This window comes from Tamandua tetradactyla, chromosome 3, assembly GCF_023851605.1.
Source record: "Tamandua tetradactyla isolate mTamTet1 chromosome 3, mTamTet1.pri, whole genome shotgun sequence".
Taxonomy (NCBI): Eukaryota; Metazoa; Chordata; class Mammalia; order Pilosa; family Myrmecophagidae; genus Tamandua; species Tamandua tetradactyla.
In genome coordinates this window covers 152,565,524-152,584,275 of record NC_135329.1, presented here as the reverse complement: position 1 = coordinate 152,584,275, position 18,752 = coordinate 152,565,524, and the positions used below count along the sequence as shown (strand labels likewise).

At 32.6% G+C, this 18,752-nt stretch overlaps 1 protein-coding gene across 1 annotated transcript in view; it reads left to right on the top strand.

Moving 5' to 3' along the window:
• Positions 1-18,752, top strand: part of CWC22 (CWC22 spliceosome associated protein) — a 66,388-nt gene that overhangs the window by 33,364 nt on the left and 14,272 nt on the right. Inside the window, exons 7-14 of the mRNA XM_077154355.1 lie at positions 578-746; positions 1,171-1,224; positions 3,015-3,150; positions 3,240-3,446; positions 3,534-3,596; positions 9,354-9,458; positions 10,962-11,043; positions 18,567-18,627. Of these exons, the coding sequence (XP_077010470.1) occupies positions 578-746; positions 1,171-1,224; positions 3,015-3,150; positions 3,240-3,446; positions 3,534-3,596; positions 9,354-9,458; positions 10,962-11,043; positions 18,567-18,627 (877 nt within the window). The remainder of the gene's footprint in view (positions 1-577; positions 747-1,170; positions 1,225-3,014; positions 3,151-3,239; positions 3,447-3,533; positions 3,597-9,353; positions 9,459-10,961; positions 11,044-18,566; positions 18,628-18,752) is intronic.

Genomic DNA, 18,752 nt, shown 5'->3' with positions numbered 1-18,752 from the left:
TTTAAGAATGATTTAGAAATAGAACCTTTTATTTTTCTGTCATTGTTTTAACATTAATCCTACAGTGCTTTTATTGTCTTAATCTCTCAAAAGAATATTCAAAATCTTCATTTTTAATTCATTAAAAAGAGACTCAATTTTATGTTAATGATGGGTTCATAATGTAAAGTTAGATTAAATATAAATTTAGTACTTACAAAGTAAGTTTTATTTTTCCATTCACTTCTTTGAAAATGTTAAATTATTTCTAAGAAGTTTAGCAAATTCAAGGTCATGGTTAGATATAGCAGGCAAGAACAGGAAAAGAAAGATTATATCTTGAAAGAAAAAATGAGAGTAAATATTTCTAGGTAAAATGTTAATCTATTTTATAAATGAACAAATTTAGGTTTTTGTTTTCTCAAAAGCAATATTTATTTATTAGTAAGAGAAACCCAGATGAAATGGTGAAAATTAGTCCTGATTTAGTGTTTGTGTTTATTGCAGAGGAAGAATATTACTGGCATTTTAAATGAGTTTATTTCCTTCTAATTAAATTGGTAATTATTTTCTCCTTTTTTTCTCTTTTTTTAAACAGAGGGCTGTTGTCCAGATCTGTTCTGCAAGCACAGAGTGCTTCTCCAATCTTCACCCATGTTTATGCAGCACTAGTGGCAATTATCAATTCAAAATTTCCACAGATCGGAGAATTAATCCTCAAGAGGTTAATTCTTAATTTTCGAAAAGGCTATAGAAGAAATGATAAGGTATATGTGATGAGTTCAAATGTAGATGGCCACATAGGGACAGACTAATAAACCGGTATAAACTGTTTCTACAGAGGAACGTTTTTTTAAAAATGGTGTACTTCATCAAAGCTTTTATTGTTCTATTAAATATCCCTTATCACTAATGATGATGAGTCACACAAATGATGACTGTAACTATAGAACTGTAACTGTTTAGCCAGAAATGGTGCTCTTCCACATGAATTGGTTTTAGGGGCTGTTGTTTTTAATTTTTTGTGTGTATATGTGTATTAGATTGTATCTTTTAGCTTTCTTACGATAGAAAAATTGGTCTTGTGTAGTACATATTTTAAGTCTTATGTTAGTAAGCTGTAGAGCCTGTATAAAAATGAAAATTGGTTTTAGTTTGTAGATTAACTTTGCCTCTCCCTTTACTTTTCAGCAACTTTGTTTGACTGCTTCAAAATTCGTAGCACATCTTATTAACCAAAATGTGGTAAGTAGTTATCCTCAAATTCTAGGTCCAGTTCATAGGCTTTAGACCATAGGTTTTGAGTCACCTCAGTGATGCATCTCTTCTTTGCTTGTTTTCTAGTCCTTGAAATAAATGTGTTGGGTAATAGCTTAGTTTTTAAAATGTAATAAGTGCATTTAATGTTCTTTGATATAAAGGGAAACCAGAGCACTTTTATTTTATCAACTCTTTATACTGTACGTGGTTGCTTGACTACAAATTACCCCTTCAAAAAGTGTAATTTAATCACTTTATAAAAGCAGTGAAATTGATATCTTTTCTGTTTCTTTCCCTGTACCCTGTGTTCATGAGAATCTAATAAATACGTTATTCTATAAAAACTCTATTCCCTACAACAATAGATATTTTAAAATAGATTTATAAAATATAGATTAGCTCATTTTAATCTGTTTTAAATACAAATAATTTTATAATTTTATTCATATTTTTTGCTTATTTTGTGTTCACCTAGTATTTAAGAGTTTTTATTTAGACTGTTAAAACTTGAAAATAGCAAAGTTGGTCTTGGTCATACTCAAAGCTTTTCTTCAGATATAATCATTTTTAATTTAATATCTAGGTGTAAGAGGAAGAATTTTGAAGTCTCACAATCTTATTTCTATGACTCTGTTGACAGTAAAGAACATTTTAATTCTTACCTATGTAAAATTCTTTCCAGTGTTCACACTTATGAAGCTTTTAGGAATTTAACCTAATTAACCATTATATGTACTATTACACTGATACCTTGCTGCTTAAGACCATGGAAACTTAATTTCACATATCTGTTACAGCACAGATTACATGTTTTTAGGTTTTGGATATCTGTTACACTTATATCAGAAATATTTTAGGAATTGCCACAGAAATGTTTAAATGATAAATATTTTGCATCTTCGCACCTATGGAAAAGGATAATTTTTTTCTTTTCACTGATATTTTGACTTAAAAATATATATATGTATTTTGGTGTTTTGCTCAATGTGAGGAAGATATTCTCTTGAGTTGAGATTTAGACTTGCCCTCCTCCCCATCTCAAATAGTTGTACATATGTATGATGCTTTGAGCATGCTTTTAGTTACATGTTTTTAGTTCATTTCTTTTCATAGAAAGTTCCTCAGAATTTTATTCCCACTCTGTTATGCTTTGTTTATAAAATTAATTTTTGAGCATGACCAGTGTGAATAGCTTATTTAATTAAAAAAATAAGGAGGAAGTATTGAAAATTGTTATAGTGTATCAGAAACTTAAGATATTTTCTGATAAGATTAATATTCATGTAACTTAAGATCTACTTGCTTTCTAGCAGAATTGCTAATGCAAGATGAATTGGGAAATGTGTACATAGAGTTATGGTCATGGAGAAAGATATAAAAAGAATCTATTACTGTTCTTAACGTGATGATTATGAAAATATCTCAGATTAAAAATTTTAACTTTTATTTTGAGGTTAACTAATTTTGGTATTTCCTGTATATTATGTGTAAGAATATTTCTTCTGGAGATAAGACGAATAGTTGTATTTGACATAGATAACAAGTTAAGATTTTGGGGGACAATCATCTGGAAATTGTTAACAGATGCATAATGCAGTGAAAGAAAATTTGTATCCCATGTTTTGTGTCTTTCTAGGTACATTATGAAACTTTGCTTTTCATAATATGTAATATTATCATTGCTATAAACAGATTAATGTTTAAGTTTTTATCAACAGTAAGTTAATATATGCAAAAACTTTTTCTTTCTTCTAAATATCTACGTTCTGCTTAAGGCACATGAAGTTTTATGCTTAGAGATGCTCACTTTGCTCCTGGAAAGACCAACGGATGATAGTGTTGAAGTAGCTATTGGTTTTCTCAAGGAATGTGGCCTCAAATTAACGGAAGTCTCCCCAAGAGGAATTAATGGTAAACATATCCTGGGTTTGATATTGAACTTTTTTTGAGTTTTATAATATTTATTGCTTATTTTATTGTCTATTTCTGTTTAACTTTAGCTATATTTGAACGTCTTCGAAACATTCTCCATGAGTCTGAAATTGACAAAAGAGTTCAGTATATGATTGAAGTGATGTTTGCAGTACGTAAGGATGGATTCAAGGACCACCCTGTTATCCTAGAGGGACTTGATCTAGTGGAAGAAGAAGATCAGTTCACCCATATGCTTCCTCTAGAGGATGATTATAATCCAGAAGATGTTCTTAGTAAGTCTGGATAGGAATTGGGAAATTAGACACCAACAAATGAAAATATACAGTATAAACATTTAACTTTTAATTTATTTTTTTAAGATGTTTTCAAGATGGATCCTAATTTTATGGATAATGAAGAGAAGTACAAAGCCATTAAGAAAGGTATGTCGAATTTTTTAAAAGAATTCCTTCTGGATAAATAAAAGCAAGTTTGGGAGTTATGTGAATCTGATGAAAAAGAAACATTTATACCTCACTTATTCTCTCACCTAACCACCCCTTTCCCACTCCCTCAAAAGATACCTCTCTTCTCTTTGCTGTTTCCCATGCACCATTTTTCTTTCTAGTACCTGTCCATGTGTCTTAGTTTGCCAGGGCGGCTATGACAAATACCACATACTGGTTGGCTTAAATAACAAAGATTTTTCATCTCACAGTTTTGGAAACTAGAAGTCCAAAATTGAGGTGTCTGCAAGATCTTGCCTTCTCTGAAGTCTGCAGCATTCTGGTAGTGGCTTGCTAGCAGTCCATAACTCAATCTCTGTCTCTATTATATGCCTGTCTGTCTCCTGTCTCTTATTCAGTCCTACTCACTGTGTCCATATTTCATCTGTTTATAACGACTTCAGTTATATTGGATTAACTGATTGTTTGCCCTCATCTTAAACTAATAGGATCTTTTATGATCCCATTTACAATTGAGTTCACATCCACAAGACCAAGAATTAGAATTTGAGCATGTCTTTGTGGGGGACATGATTGGATCCATAACACCATGGTATTACTTCATTCTCAATTATTTACTTTATTGTTCCTCTCTTCTTTCCCTCCTTTTAAATTGTCTGCATGCTTTAAGTGCCACCCCTCTTAACAAATATTCACAGATTACTTGCACCCTTATTAAAGTTCTCTACTATTTATAGCCTATGCCACCCTGTTTAATATTCAGTTAAGTGGTATACTTTATTGTAAAGTGCTGTCCTTTATTATTTCTTGAGAGCAGATTAGTATCTGCCTGTCTTTCTGTCTGAGAGCATCTATCATGCTAGGTACTATATCAGTGCCTAAGAAATAATAAATTAATTATTATCATTTGTACCTCGTGAGTATCATGTCAGCACCAATTTTGGTCAGACTTTGGCTTATGTTTTATGTTTGCCATTACTAGCTAAGTGATCTGGAGCCAAGTTATTTTTTTGATGTAAGAATAAATGTTACTTGTTTGTGTAAAGATAAGTATTGTATTGCCAAAAAGTAAATGCTCACACAATGATGGCCATTACTGTTTTCACATTTGTATCATTATGTTCTTTAGAAGCTAATTTCAGGGCCTTTTATATAGTAATTTTATTGGTTCACTTCTTTTGGTTATGATTTTACCTGAGAATATTACTTATTGTACTGAAATATACCAGGAAGACAGGACAGAGATCTAGAGCTCTGGCATTGCCTGCATTCCATGCTTCAGTCATGCTTAAAAGTAGAATGTTGAAGTGGAAGGTAAAGGTACAAGAAGCTTTCCCTTTCTGTATCATCCTTATCATCCTACAAATCTGGTACGTTAGTTCCTCTTCTTAGCTTCTAATTTCCTAGGGGCATTTCACTACAACTGACCAAATTCCCTATTCTGTTATATAGTTGCCTGTCATGGTTAGGGACAGGTGTCAACTTGGCCAAGTTGTGGTACCTGTTCATCTGATTGGGCAAGCGCTGGCCTGTCTGTTGCAATGAGGACATTTCATAGGATTAGGTCATGATCACGTCAGCTACATCCACAGCTGATTCCATTTGTAATCAGCCAAAGGGGAGTGTCTTCTGCAATTAGTGATGCTAAATCCAATCATGGGAAGCCTTTTAAGGAGGACTCAGAGGAGACAGGTTCCATTCCTGCTTTGGCTGGTGAGCCTCTCCTGTGGAGTTCATCCAGGCCATCCATTGGAGTCATCAGATTCGCAGCCTGCCCTGTGGATTTTGGACTCTGCATTCCTATGGTCACGTGAGACACTTTCATAAATTTTATATTTGCAAGTGTTCCCTGTTGATTCTGTTTCTCTAGAGAACCCTAACTAATACATTGCCAAACATGAAGACTTCCTTAGACTCATTTTGGTTTCTTCTCTTATGAACTTCTTTTCCTTCAGTTTCTCTAAAAGAGGCCAGGTTTTTGTGGAATTTTAAAATGGGAATTCTACTGATTATATATGTAGAATGGAATGATCATATGGTAAGAATGTTTGTGTTTGTTATGTTTAAAAAAAAATTTTGATTAAAAAAAAGAAGGGAAAAAAATGATTGTGGTGATAAAGTATTTAAGCCCTTTAGCCTCCTATATAGCAACTAGAAGTAAAAATATGAGAGAATCATATGGTAACCCATGACAGACTCTGGGATCTGTCCTGTAACCAACTTGTTGAAGGGTGCTTTGAAAACTATTTTTTTTATTTCTTTGCTTTATATATGTGTTATACTTTACAATAAAAAAAGTTAAAAAAAAGGAAATTCTTCATCTACTTCCTTAGCATTTGGATAGTTAGCCAATCCCCTAAAAGTCATGCTTTCCTTTATTGCAGCAGTTCTCAAACTGTTTGGTCTCAAGATCCCTTTATACTCTTACAAATTTTTGAGGACTCCAAAGAACTTTTGTTTATGTGCATAATATCTATTGATCAGTTACTACATTAGAGAAATTAAAACTGAGAATAAAAAAATGATTTAATAATTTGTTTAAAATAATAAAGCCTGTATATGCTAACATTATATATTTTTATGGAAAATAACTTTTACATAAAAATTTATTGAAAATAACATGTTTTATGTTTTTGCAAATCAGCTTAATGCTTGGCTTAGTAGAAATAGCTTAATCCTCCTCTCTGCTTCTATATTTAGTCTGTTGCAGTACTTTGTTTTGATTGAAATATATGAAGAAAATCTAGCCTCACAGAAATGTAGTTAGAAAAAGGAGGAGAATTTTAATTGCCTTTTAGATAATTATATGTACTCTTTCCTTGATAATATGCCAATATTCAACAGATGGAAATTTTTTGAAGATTAATTGTGATGTGAAATCTGAAATAATAACAGTGAACTTTTCATACTGTGTTACATTGAAATCCATTAGTTTGCTGCTAATGAATCTTTTACCCATATGCATGGTTTTATAGCATGTTGCACTGGTCATTTAAAAGATACTGATTCGCTGAGTTATGCACCTCTTCCAAATTTTAACATGTCATTACACAGTATGTTAGTCCAGTTCTCTAGAGAAATAGAAACAATAGGAGAGATCTGTAAATCTGAGATTTATAAAGATGTCTCACACAACCTTGGGAATGGAAGAGTCCAGAATTTGTAGGGTAGACTCTGAAGCTGGCGGCTCTGATAAACAGTCTTGGTGAACTCCACAGGAGAGGCTCGAGGCTGAAGAAGCAATGAGAGTCTCTCTTCCTTTAAAAAGCCTTCAACTGACTGAATTATCTCGTTGTGGGAAATGTGCCTTAGTTGATTGCAGATGTAATCAGCAACAGATGCAATCAATGGACTGATGACTTAAATACCAGGCTTCCAGCCACGAAATATCATTGTAGCAGTGGTTAGGCCAGTGCTTGCCTGACCAGACAGTTGGACATAATCATTAGGCCAAGTTGACACCAGAACCTAACCATCACATACAAGATCATAAAATCACATTTGTTGACATTACTACCTATCTTGTCACAAAAGTCTTAAGTATTAGAAGCTGTCAAGCCCCCAGTAAACAGTACACGTTTTCCAAAGTTCTAATTTTCTCTTGAACACTCTGATTTTGTTACAGAAATAGATACTGTTAGTCGTTTTCCTTAAAGTGATAAGCTCACTTTGTTTTTATTTAAGAAAATGTCTGCCAGATATCTAGCTACTATAGTTTGTCAGCCGTTCTTTCAAGTAAAAATGAAAAATGCAGCTAATTCATCTCACAACTGAAACAGTTGCACAAGTGTTTTTCCTTGAGATAACCATCAATATTGTACATCTGTCTCCAACAGAAGTGCTTGCTATACATGAACTTCAATTTTTGTCACTCAGATAAGCATTCTTAGGTGACACTGGCATTTTTTTTTCCCTACAGCAAGAGTGTATCACTAAAAAATTCAGTGAGTACTAGTGCAGCTTGGTGCCTCGATTTGGGCTAGGGAACAGTTTTAATTCCCATTGCTTTTGTATCGCCATAAATTTGAGCACAGCGAAACAGGTAGATAATCTCTTGGTATTATTGTGAAAATAGGTTTGACCTCACAGACCACCTAACATGGGTCTCAGTGTTCCTCCAAGGGTTTGTAGACTCAACTTTGAAAGCTACTGCTAAATTCGATCAATTAATGATACCCATTTGTCATTGCCTAAATAATTCCAATAAAGTAGATTCTAAAGTAGAGAGATGAAAAGAGAATGATATAAACCATCAGAAAATACATTTGACCTTCGTTCTTTCATAAAATATTCTTTTAGACTTGACATAAAAAAAAAATGGCCTCAGCCAGAAGTGGGCACAGCTTTAGTAATTAGCACCTTGGAATGACCCAGGTGTACTTGTGTTTTGGGACTTACAACATTTGGGAAAACAGCAGGAGTGCTTGTCTTCCTACTGTTGCATACTATAAATAGTTTCTTATAGAGACTCAGATTCTATCTGAGTCATGATATATAGTGATAAAGTAGACACTACACATTGCTTCTTGAAATTACATTTGTTAGACAGATTCTTGAGATTTGTATGTCAGATATGGACTGAATGACAGCTCTGCTTTTTTCAAAATTGATTTTGTTCCTCAACAGTATAGAGTTGTTTCTATGGAACTTTCTTCTATGTCTCCTAATTTATACTGCTTGGTAAAATTTTTAAAAATTAGAATTTTCCTAAAAATGAGTTGACTCCAAAACTTTCTATTTAAAAACTCTCTGATTATGATAGAAATGCGAAAGTCAAGCGTTGGCCTGGTTTGTGAAATCTTTTATCCAGCAAATAGAGTACACACAGTTCAGCAAAATATAATTTTAGTTTATTTCATTGGTTTACTATTAATATGATTTTGTCTCTTGTTTATATCACTTACTTTCATCCAATTCTAAATGCAAAAGTCAAGCATTGGCCTGGTTTGTGGAATCTTTTATCCAGCTAATAGAGCACACACAGTTGAGCAAAATATGATTTTAGTTTATTTCATTGGTTTACTATTAATTTTATTTTGTCTCTAGTTTATATCATTTACTTTTATCCAATTCTAAATGTACATTGTATTTTAAGAAATAGTCTAATAACGAGTAATAATTTAATGAAGTGTTCATTTTACTGATTTTCTTAAAGTAAATTTCTTAAACAGCTCCAGTCTTATTTTATATATCAAAAGTCTTTGGATTGCGCATAATGTTCAATTTAAGAGCTATATGTCTTAAATAAAAGTTTCATCATTATTTTATTTGAAGAAGACAGTACAATATGCAATTATTTCCTTCCTTTGACTTTCAAAGTACATTCTTAGCTTAAATTCTTTTCTATATTGTAACATCAGTGTTTTATAAAACTGTCTTTATGATGATGAAATATTTTTATTACAATATGTTAGTTTTTATTCCTAATTTATTTTTCCAATTCCCTTCATCTTTTGGAAAGCCATCATTTACTTTTCCTGTGTTCTTCTCATCAACTCTTTGTTTCATGGCCACTTTTCCCTGGGGGAAGAATGAGAAAAATGATTCTCCAGTCTAATCGGTTGTAATGCCTCTGAAACCTAGGCAATAATATGAGGCCCATGTGATCTTCTTTGTTGGTTGGTAAACTGTTACACTAGAATGGATTTCAGTGAACTGAGAATTATTTTCTCGGAATAATACACGTGTGTATCACTTGCTCATTCATATTTCCCTAACTTTTTATTCTTATAGAAATTCTTGACGAAGGAGACAGTGACTCAAACACAGACCAGGATGCTGGAAGTAGTGAAGAGGAGGAGGAAGAGGAGGATGAAGAGGGAGAAGAAGATGAAGAAGGTAAAAGTATGGTGTATTTAAATGATAATATAAAATATTCTAACATTAAGTTAATACTAATGTAATTCAATAGAAAAAAGGCTCTCAGTGGGTAGTTTTGTCCCCCCGGGGACATTTGGCAACATCTGGAGATAGTTTTGGATGTCGCAACTGGTTGATGAGGGGCTACTGGTTAAAGACTGTTAAGCATTCTACAATTTACAAGCCCCTCCCCAACAGAGAATTATCCAAACCTAAATGTCTCTATTGCCGAGATTGAGAAACCTGTCTCTTAAGAAATTAACTAAGGAAATTCATTTTTTAACAGCATAGGTTTTTTTGGTATTATATGCCTTTGATTATATTATGAACCATGAAAAAGGTACATCCATGTTGAGTGGGTGTCTTTATATAACCCTGGCAAGAATATAACAGATGAGAAGACTAGATATTTGCTATTCATTTTGGCAAAATAGAGTGGAGAGGCCAAAAGCTGTATTTGTTAAGAAACAAGCATGATCTTCCTCTTCCAGTTACATTACTCCTCAGAAAAAGAAGCTCAGAACTTCAGTTTGCTTAAGTCTCAGTTCAAACACCATAGCATACATAAACTGGTCATTATTTATGTGTTTTATATATTTCAAACCTTTAAAAATATATCTTTCCCTTTTAGGGCATGTGTATTTAGTTCTGTCTTACAGTATAATTGCTCTTCTGTAACATCTCATAAGAATAACTTTAATTTTTTCTAGTGTCTTTATTGAAAACATCTTCTGTCCATGTATTACATGTTTCTTTTAGAGTTTCTTTGTTTTATGTGGAAATGCTCTTTAAATAAAAACTATTCAATATTTATATGGAAGTGTTCATGGATTGTACCACAGAAAATTTTGACAAAAATATACATTTATATTGAACCTATGCAACCTGTCACAGTGATCTAGCGTCCTGAAAGTGAATTTCGACGTTATAATTCTTCCAAATTATCAAGAATTGTTTATAATCCTAGAAATAATATTTTACCAAACAGTAGCATGAGTGTGGTCTTTTATTGTCTAAATAAGCAGGTGACACTGAAAAAAAAATTGATTTCTTGGTTTGGTTCTCGATTTCGTAAAGAAACACAACTTATTAAAATAAGATATGGTTAAAGACTTGAGATAGTTACTTTTTGTTTGTTTGTTTTTTGTTAGTTTTTTTGCATGAGCAGGTACCGGGAATCAAACCTGGGTCTCTGGGAAATAGTTACTTTTTGAATTCTAAAAATAACTAATTTGCACAGTAGAAAAGAGTACTATTATTAAAGTCTCAGAAATTCTAAATAGATTTATGAATTAAAAACTATTTTTGTAAAGAGATACATTTTCAATTCTTATTATTTATTTTTTTGGAGGGGTGCATGGTTCGGGAATTGAACCCAGGTCTCCCTCATGGAAGGCAAGCATTCTAACCACTGAACTGCCCGTGCACCCCTTCATATTTATTTTTATAGTTCTTAATTTTGTTATGCTTAATTTCTTCCAGGACAAAAAGTAACTATTCATGACAAAACAGAAATTAATCTGGTTTCATTTCGTCGCACAATCTATCTTGCTATTCAATCAAGGTAGGTAGTATAATGCAATAAATCTTTTTTTTTTTATTTTTGACAGGAGGTGGGCAGGGGGATTCAATGATGCATTTTAGAATCTGATTCTGAAGCTACCTACTTCTCTAATCCTATCCCAAGCTCATGTTCATCCATAGATCCCTACTGTAGATCTTTGCTGCAAGAGTGAATTAGTTGTTCCTATTTGGAAGGTCCAATTGTGCTGCAAAATTAAATATATTTTAGCTGTGTATTCTCTTATAGTTAAATATCACTAATAAAAACCTGAACACAATTACATTCTTATTGAACTAGCTCAGTATTTAATTGTATTGTAGAAATTTAATGTTTTTTTTTTTTATTCTGGTTCTAAGCAGAGAAGTGTTACGGTAACTTTTAGATACTGATTGCTGTACGAATGGAGATTAATGTAAATGGAAATACGAATTAAACTTAGAAGAAGGTTTTGAGGGCCCTTTGAAGTAATATTAAATAAAAACTAGTATGATATCATGAAAACAAAACAGTTTACTTCAAAGTCCATAAATTTGGTTTTGAAAATAAATAAGAAAGTTAAATGTTTAATGCATTTGTTGTTTAGTATATGAATCAACCCTTTAAGTTAGTGGACACAGTGTTTACATTTTGCGGTGGAAGAGGAATGTTTTCTCTGTTTTGTTTTGTTACTAGGTTTTGTATATTTCCATAATATGATGTAATAGCAGTAATGATTCATAAGTAGGAGTCATCTTGTTTTCCATCTGTCTGAAGACTTTTTGGCTTTAGATTCATCTTCTATTAGAAGGAATGTTAAACAGTAAAACATTGGTTGGAAATTTTTTGGTTTATCCTTTTTTCTTTACTTTCATGTAAAAGAAAATACTAAAAAAAATTTCATAGACATTTTAAGTAGAAGATGAGAAATATTTTTATTATAAATATTTTTATAGAATTTGGCCTTTTCATTTGTTGGTCCCTTTTTGTGTACATCCAGCAGTAATCGGTTGTGGACAGTAGATTCACGGTTTTAATATTGCTGTTAACATTAATGCTATAATAATAAGATTTATGGTGGAGATCTTTGAATCATTATTTAAAAGAAACTTTTAGTTCACCTAATCTTGATAATTTCTGAATAACACAAAAGTCTTGGAAAACTAAAGCATTAAGAGATTAATGACAGTCACAATTATATAATGTTAGAAATTCCAGTAGCATTAACTATTGTTTTATGAGTTGGTGTTTTTTTCTTTCCTAAACTTTTTGTTTTGAAATAATTTCACACTGACAGAACAGATACAAAAACAAACCAAAACCCATACAGAGAACTCCAACAAACCTTTTCACCAGACACCAAGATCCACCAATTTTAATAGTTTGCTACATTTGTCATAACTTTCTATTAATCTTATATGTTGATTTTTTTGAGAGTCCTTGGTCATTAACTGCCTAGTTAAAAAAAGAAAAAATTATATATTACAAAGGATTTCTAAGCTAAAAAATTTATACAAATTTATGAAGAAGAAATCTAAGAAAGATGTTTAAAAGACATAAAAAGAAGACTCATACAATGGAATTGTAAAACATAATGAAAGATCTTAGTTATAAAGGAAATATTACTCCAGACAAAGAAATCCCATCGTTGGGCACTAAAATTGCCAACTTGGTATACTTTCTTCAAAAAGCAAAACATAACACCAGTACTCAGTAGTAATGGTGATATTATGAAATATACCTAAATGTTTGCGTGGGTTTAAATTGGTAGCCTCTTGTAGAAAGCATTTTGGTAATATGAGTCAAGGGTCTTGAAGTATCCATGCCATGATGGCAGGTGATCTTTTTTTTTTTTCATAATTGTATTTCCTAAAGAAAAAATATAGACATGATGATATACAGAATTGTTCATTGAAAAAAAATAATAGAAACAATCTTACTGTCCAACATGGGCGAAATGCCCAGGTTATCCACCATTGAAATCAAAGTTAATGGAGAATTCTTCTTGATATGGGCAAATGGTCTGATAATAAAGGTGGCGGACAGGGGGAGACTATATACAACTGTGCCAATAGTATTAATTTACTTGTATAAATAATTAGGTAGATTCTAGGAAGACAACATGTATGTATCAGCAGTGGTTATCTTATGTTTATAGTGTACCAAGCTAGAAATCAGGACTGGAATATTATCATATCTAAAGGTTGTGAGGGCAGTTATACAAACAATTAACTTTTAGAAATCTTGTGGATAACACTAACTTCTAGCAACTTGTCTGTGTGGAAATTTTGTTTTTTAAATTGGCTGATTTCACCAACACTCTCATCTTCTATTGTTAGGGTGCCTTAAATGACCCTTATTTATCTACACAAAATATAAAACTACAGAATTGGCTTTGCTGTTAAAAATAATGCATTCCTGTTTGTTCTTGCTGTTAAATGATGTTCCTATCTGATTTTGTATTATTGAAGCTGTACCTTCAAAAGAAGATGGAATTAGTATGTCTTCAGCAATTTAAAGTTTCTTAGCTTGGAGACATCAACAAAACCATTTGTTGTTTTAAACTGTGGTTACAGCTTAAAAGCTTATGTCATGTAAAGATAGTAACTTGGCAAACATTCTTTTTTTTTTCCTTTGGGTTCTTTCAATCTCTGTTAATTGTTTTAAATCTGGAATTCATTTTGTCTTAGCACCCTAAGATAAGAATTGAAATATTAAGCAAATTTAATTCATTAAACATTTGCAATTAGTAATACTTAAAAACAAACTGAGTGTAAGGAGTTACCAGATACTTTTTAAATGATGAAACAAGAACAAGCAAAATAGACTGTCACACAGTTAACCTTCTCCATGATACTTATTAGATAAAACGGAAAGCAGTGAAACCTGCTTTTTCTGTCAACTACTCAGCTAGATTTTTCAGAAGTTTCAGGGGTTTTCTGAGTACTAATTCTGTAATAAAGATAGAAAAGAAAAAGTAACATTTACTTTTTAACTTTTTGTTGTTTCTGTCGTACTGAAGTTTGTCAGCTACAGTTTAGTAATGTAAGCATAGGTCTTGATATTATTTAATTTTACCTGTCATACAAGCTCTTTCCTGGTAGGTTTCTGTTTTCGTTTTAGGTTTTATTTTGTTATTGTTCAATTGCCTGGTGCCACCCTGAATGATTACCCTGTAGTGCTTATGAAATCCAATAAATAAGAGGAATGAAAGAATAGAAATGAGCTATTAAACTAAATTCACAATAATTATATTTCACTAAGCAGTGATTTTATACTGCTGTTATCAAAAGAGTGGGAGTTTGAGCATTCTACAAAAGGTACAAATATACTAGCTTTCTTCTTTTTTTTTTTACATTAGAGAAGTTGTGGATTTACTGAACAATCATGCATAAAATACAGATTCACAATTATCAGCATGCCACCAACAACTTTCATTGGTGTGAACATTTGTTACAATTGATGATAGTATATTTTTATAATTGTACTATTTTATTAATAAAAGTCCCTGGTTTAACTTAAGTTTCACTCTTTGTGTAGTAGCTTTATGGATTTTTTTAAATTATTCATTTATCATATATAAAATCTAACATTTCCCCCTTTTAATCATATTCAGATATATATTTCAGGGCTCTTAATTGTGGTCCCAATGTTGTGCTATCATCACCACCATTACCAAAACATTTCCATCATTTCAAATACAAGTCTTGCACATTTAAGTCTTAACTCCCCATTCCCTATCCCCATATTGTCCATTGGTAACAATATTCTAGAGTCTGACTGTATGAATTTGCTTATTCTAATTGTTTCAAAACCGTGAGACCTTACAATATTTGTTTTGTTGTGTCTGGCTTATTTCTCTCAACATGATGTCTTCAGGAGTCATCCATGCTGTAGCATGTTTCAGGACTTCATTCCTTTTTACGGCTGAATAATGTTCTGTCGTATGTATATACAATTGTATGTGTATACACATTTTATGCATCGATTGATGGACACTTGGGTTGTTTCCATCTTTTTTTTTTTTTTTTAACATGGGCAGGCACCGGGAAACGAACCCGGGTCCTCGGGCTTGGCAGGCAAGCATTCTTACCTGCTGAGCCACCGTGGCCCTGTTTCCATCTTTTGACAATTGTAGTTAATCCCACTATTCCCATAATGTGCAATGTTTGTTCAAGTCCCTGCTTTTATGCCTTTGTGTATATACCAAATAGTGGGATTGATGGATCATATGGTCGTTCTATACTTAGCTTTCTGAGGAACTGCCAAACTGTCTTCCACAGTGTCTGCACCATATTCTATTTCTTGAGCAGTGAATGAGTGTTTCTATTACTCCCCATCCCCTCCAAAACTTATTCTCTGTTTTGTTAATAGAAGCCATTCTAATGGGCATGAAATGGTATCATAGTTTTGATTTGCATTTTCCTGATGGCTAGTGGTATTGAACATCTTTTCATGTGCTTTTTAGTCATTTGTATTTCTTTTTTGAAGAGATGTCTATCCAAGTCTTTTGCCCATTTTTTAATCAGGTTACTTGTCTTTTTGTTGTTAGGTTGCAGGATTTCTTTGTACAGTCTGGATATCAAACCTTTATTGGATGTGTGGTTTCCAGTTATTTTCTCCCATTCTGTAGGCTGTCAATTTACTTTCATGATAAACCCCTTTCAGGAACAGAAGTTTTTCATTTAGATGAGGTCCCATTTATCTATTTTTCCTTTTGCTTGTTGTGCTTTGGGTGTAAAGTCTAAGAAAACGTTGCCTAACACAAGGTCCTAAAGATGCTTACCTACATTTTCTTGTGGGAATTTGATATTTCTAGCTTTCATATTAAGTTCTTTGATCCATTTTGAGTTGATTTTTTTGTATCGTGTAAAGTAAGGGTCCTTCTTTTTGCAAATGAAGATCTAGCTTTCCCACCACCATTTGTTGAAGAGATTATTCTTTCCCACTTAAGTGGTCTTTGCCACCTTGTCAAAATTCAGTTTGCCATAAAGGTAAGGATCGATTTCTGTGTTCCCAATCCAAATCCGGTTGGTCTCTGCGTCTGTCCTTGTGCCAGTATCATGCTGTTTTGATTACTGTGGCTTTGTAATAAGTTCTAAGATAAGGGACTGTGAATCCTCCAACTCATCCCTCTTTAGCTATTAGGGACCCTTTACTCTTCCACATGAATTTGATGATTGGCTTTGCATTTATGCAGAGAATGTTATCAGAATTATGATTGGGATTACACTGGGTTTATAAATTGCTTTGGGTAATTTTGACATCTTAACAATATTAAGACTTCCAATCCATAAGTACAGGATATCCTTCCATTTATTTAGGTTTTCTTTAATTTCTGGAAGTGATGTTTTGTAGTTTTTTGTTTACACACCCTTTACATTCTTGGTTAGATTTATTCTTAGATATTTAATTCTTTCAGTTGCTATTATAAATGGAATTATTTTCTTAATTTCTTTTTCCAATTGTTTACTGCCTGTGTATAGAAACACTACTGATCTTTGAGTGTTAATCTTGTACCCTGCCACTTTGTTGAATTCATTGATTAGCACTTGGAGCTTTGATGTGGATTTCTCAGGATTTGCTGTATATAGAATCATGTTTAAAAAAAAATCCATTCTGCCACTCTTTGCCTTTTGATTAGAATGTTTAATCTGTTTACATTTAGTGTAATTACTGATAAGGTAAAATTTACATCTGCCATTTTATTATTTGTTTCCTAATAATCTATGGGGTTTTTTCCTTTTCTCGTCCTCTATTACTGCCTTCTTTTATGTTAAATAGAGTTTTTAATGGAGCATTTTAATTCCTTTGTTATTTGCTTTGCTGGTTGTGTTTTGTTTTTTTTTAATTTATATTCTTAGTGACTTCCCTGGAGACTGCAATTACAATTGCCATCTGAGCTTCTAACGATCTAGTTATAATTCCAATAGTATACAAAACTTTGCTCCTATAAAGCTTCATTCCCTTCTCCTCTCTTGTGCTATTATTGTCATGCAGATTATGTATTTATACTCATCAACACAAATATATAATTATTGCTTTATGCAGTCGTCTTTTAGTTCAGTAAGGAGAAAGAGTTACAAACAGAAAATAAGTTTATGCTGTCATTTATGTTTAATAACCTGTTTAGTTAGGTTTATCAGTGCTATTTATCTTGTATGGATTTGAGTTAATCTAGGTTACCCTTTCATTTTGGTCTGAGAGACTCCCTTTGGTGTTTCTTGTAGGGCAGGTCTTCATACTTGAATTCTTTTTGCTTCCTTGGGAAATCTTCATTTTTCCTTTGTTTTTGCAGGATAATTTTGCTGGGTATAGAGTTCTCAGTTGACGACTTTTAACATATCGTCCCACTGTTCCCTGGCCTCCATAGTTTCTAGTGAGAAATCAGCTATTCTTGTTGGGAATCTCTTGTACTTGAGTCTCTTTTTTCTTCCTCCTTTATATGATTGTCTCCTTGTCTTTAATTTTGACGGTTTGCTTTTGATTTGTATGGTTGTGGGTTGCGAATCTCTGATTTTGAGTTGATTAATCTTGGATATGTAGAATGTGTATTATGTTTTTCATCAAATTTGAGAAATTTTGGGCAATTGTTTCTTCAAATATCCTTTCCCTTTCTCTCTGGGACTCCCATCATGCATGTATTATTGCATTTGATGGTATTCTCTGATGTCTAGATATCAGGGGCTCTTCATTTTTTTTCCCCACTTTTTTTTTTCTTTCTGTTCCTCAGATTGGATAATCTCAGGTGATTAGCATTATTGAGCCTCTCTAATGGATTTTTTATTTCATTTATTGATTGTTTTCAAAAAAGGCTGTTCCCACTGGGCTAGCTCTAAGGCATACTGAACAAAGATAAACCTTGTTTGTGGGATCTTCCAGAGAACTACAAGCAGTCAAATAATAAACGTTTGAGGGGAATGGGACTTCGAAGGTACTCCAGTCTGTTCTGCCCTCTCCAGGGTTGCCAGGCTGTGTTTTCAACCTGATTGTAGGCTGTTGTTTTTTTAGGCCACCATGGAGTTGGGAAGGGTGAGGGAATGGGTATAGGGCAAGCTAAAATGTCAGAAAGCCTACTATTTCCAAGATTTAGCTGTTTTTCTTGATTAAACACTCCCCAGATTTCTTCAGTCCTTTGGCTAACTTCTAGAGTTCTGAGGAAGCTGATTCTGACAGTTTTGTCCGGTGCTCTTCTTTCTTGGTGCATATTTTTATAACCATCTTATTACACTTAAACCACATAGTGCATATTCATTCACCAGTCTCCTGATAGAGATTTCAGGCCCTTTCTGTATTAGTCAGTCTTTTGAAGTTCCATATCATCCTTCTTTTATAATAAGCCTTACCTAATAGTCTGTGATTTCTACAACCAGTTTCCTTTAAGTGAAATATATATATATTCTTGTAAAGAGCTATATTTTATTTTACATACAACAATAATATGAAATAATAGTAAAAATCTTACTAAGAACAATTACTGAAGTTAGATTTTCATGTGTAAATGAGTGCTATAAGCTTTAAACCTATTGTGGCCATTTTGTCTCCAGTTTAGATTTTGAAGAATGTGCTCACAAACTGCTGAAAATGGAATTTCCTGAGAGTCAAACAGTAAGTTAAAACTTTTGCTTTTCTATTAGGAATTATATATTGATTATGAAAATGTTTAAGACAATTAAAAAATAGATTTGATGAATTGAAGCAATGACTCAGTACTAAGTGTGTCTGATATACAT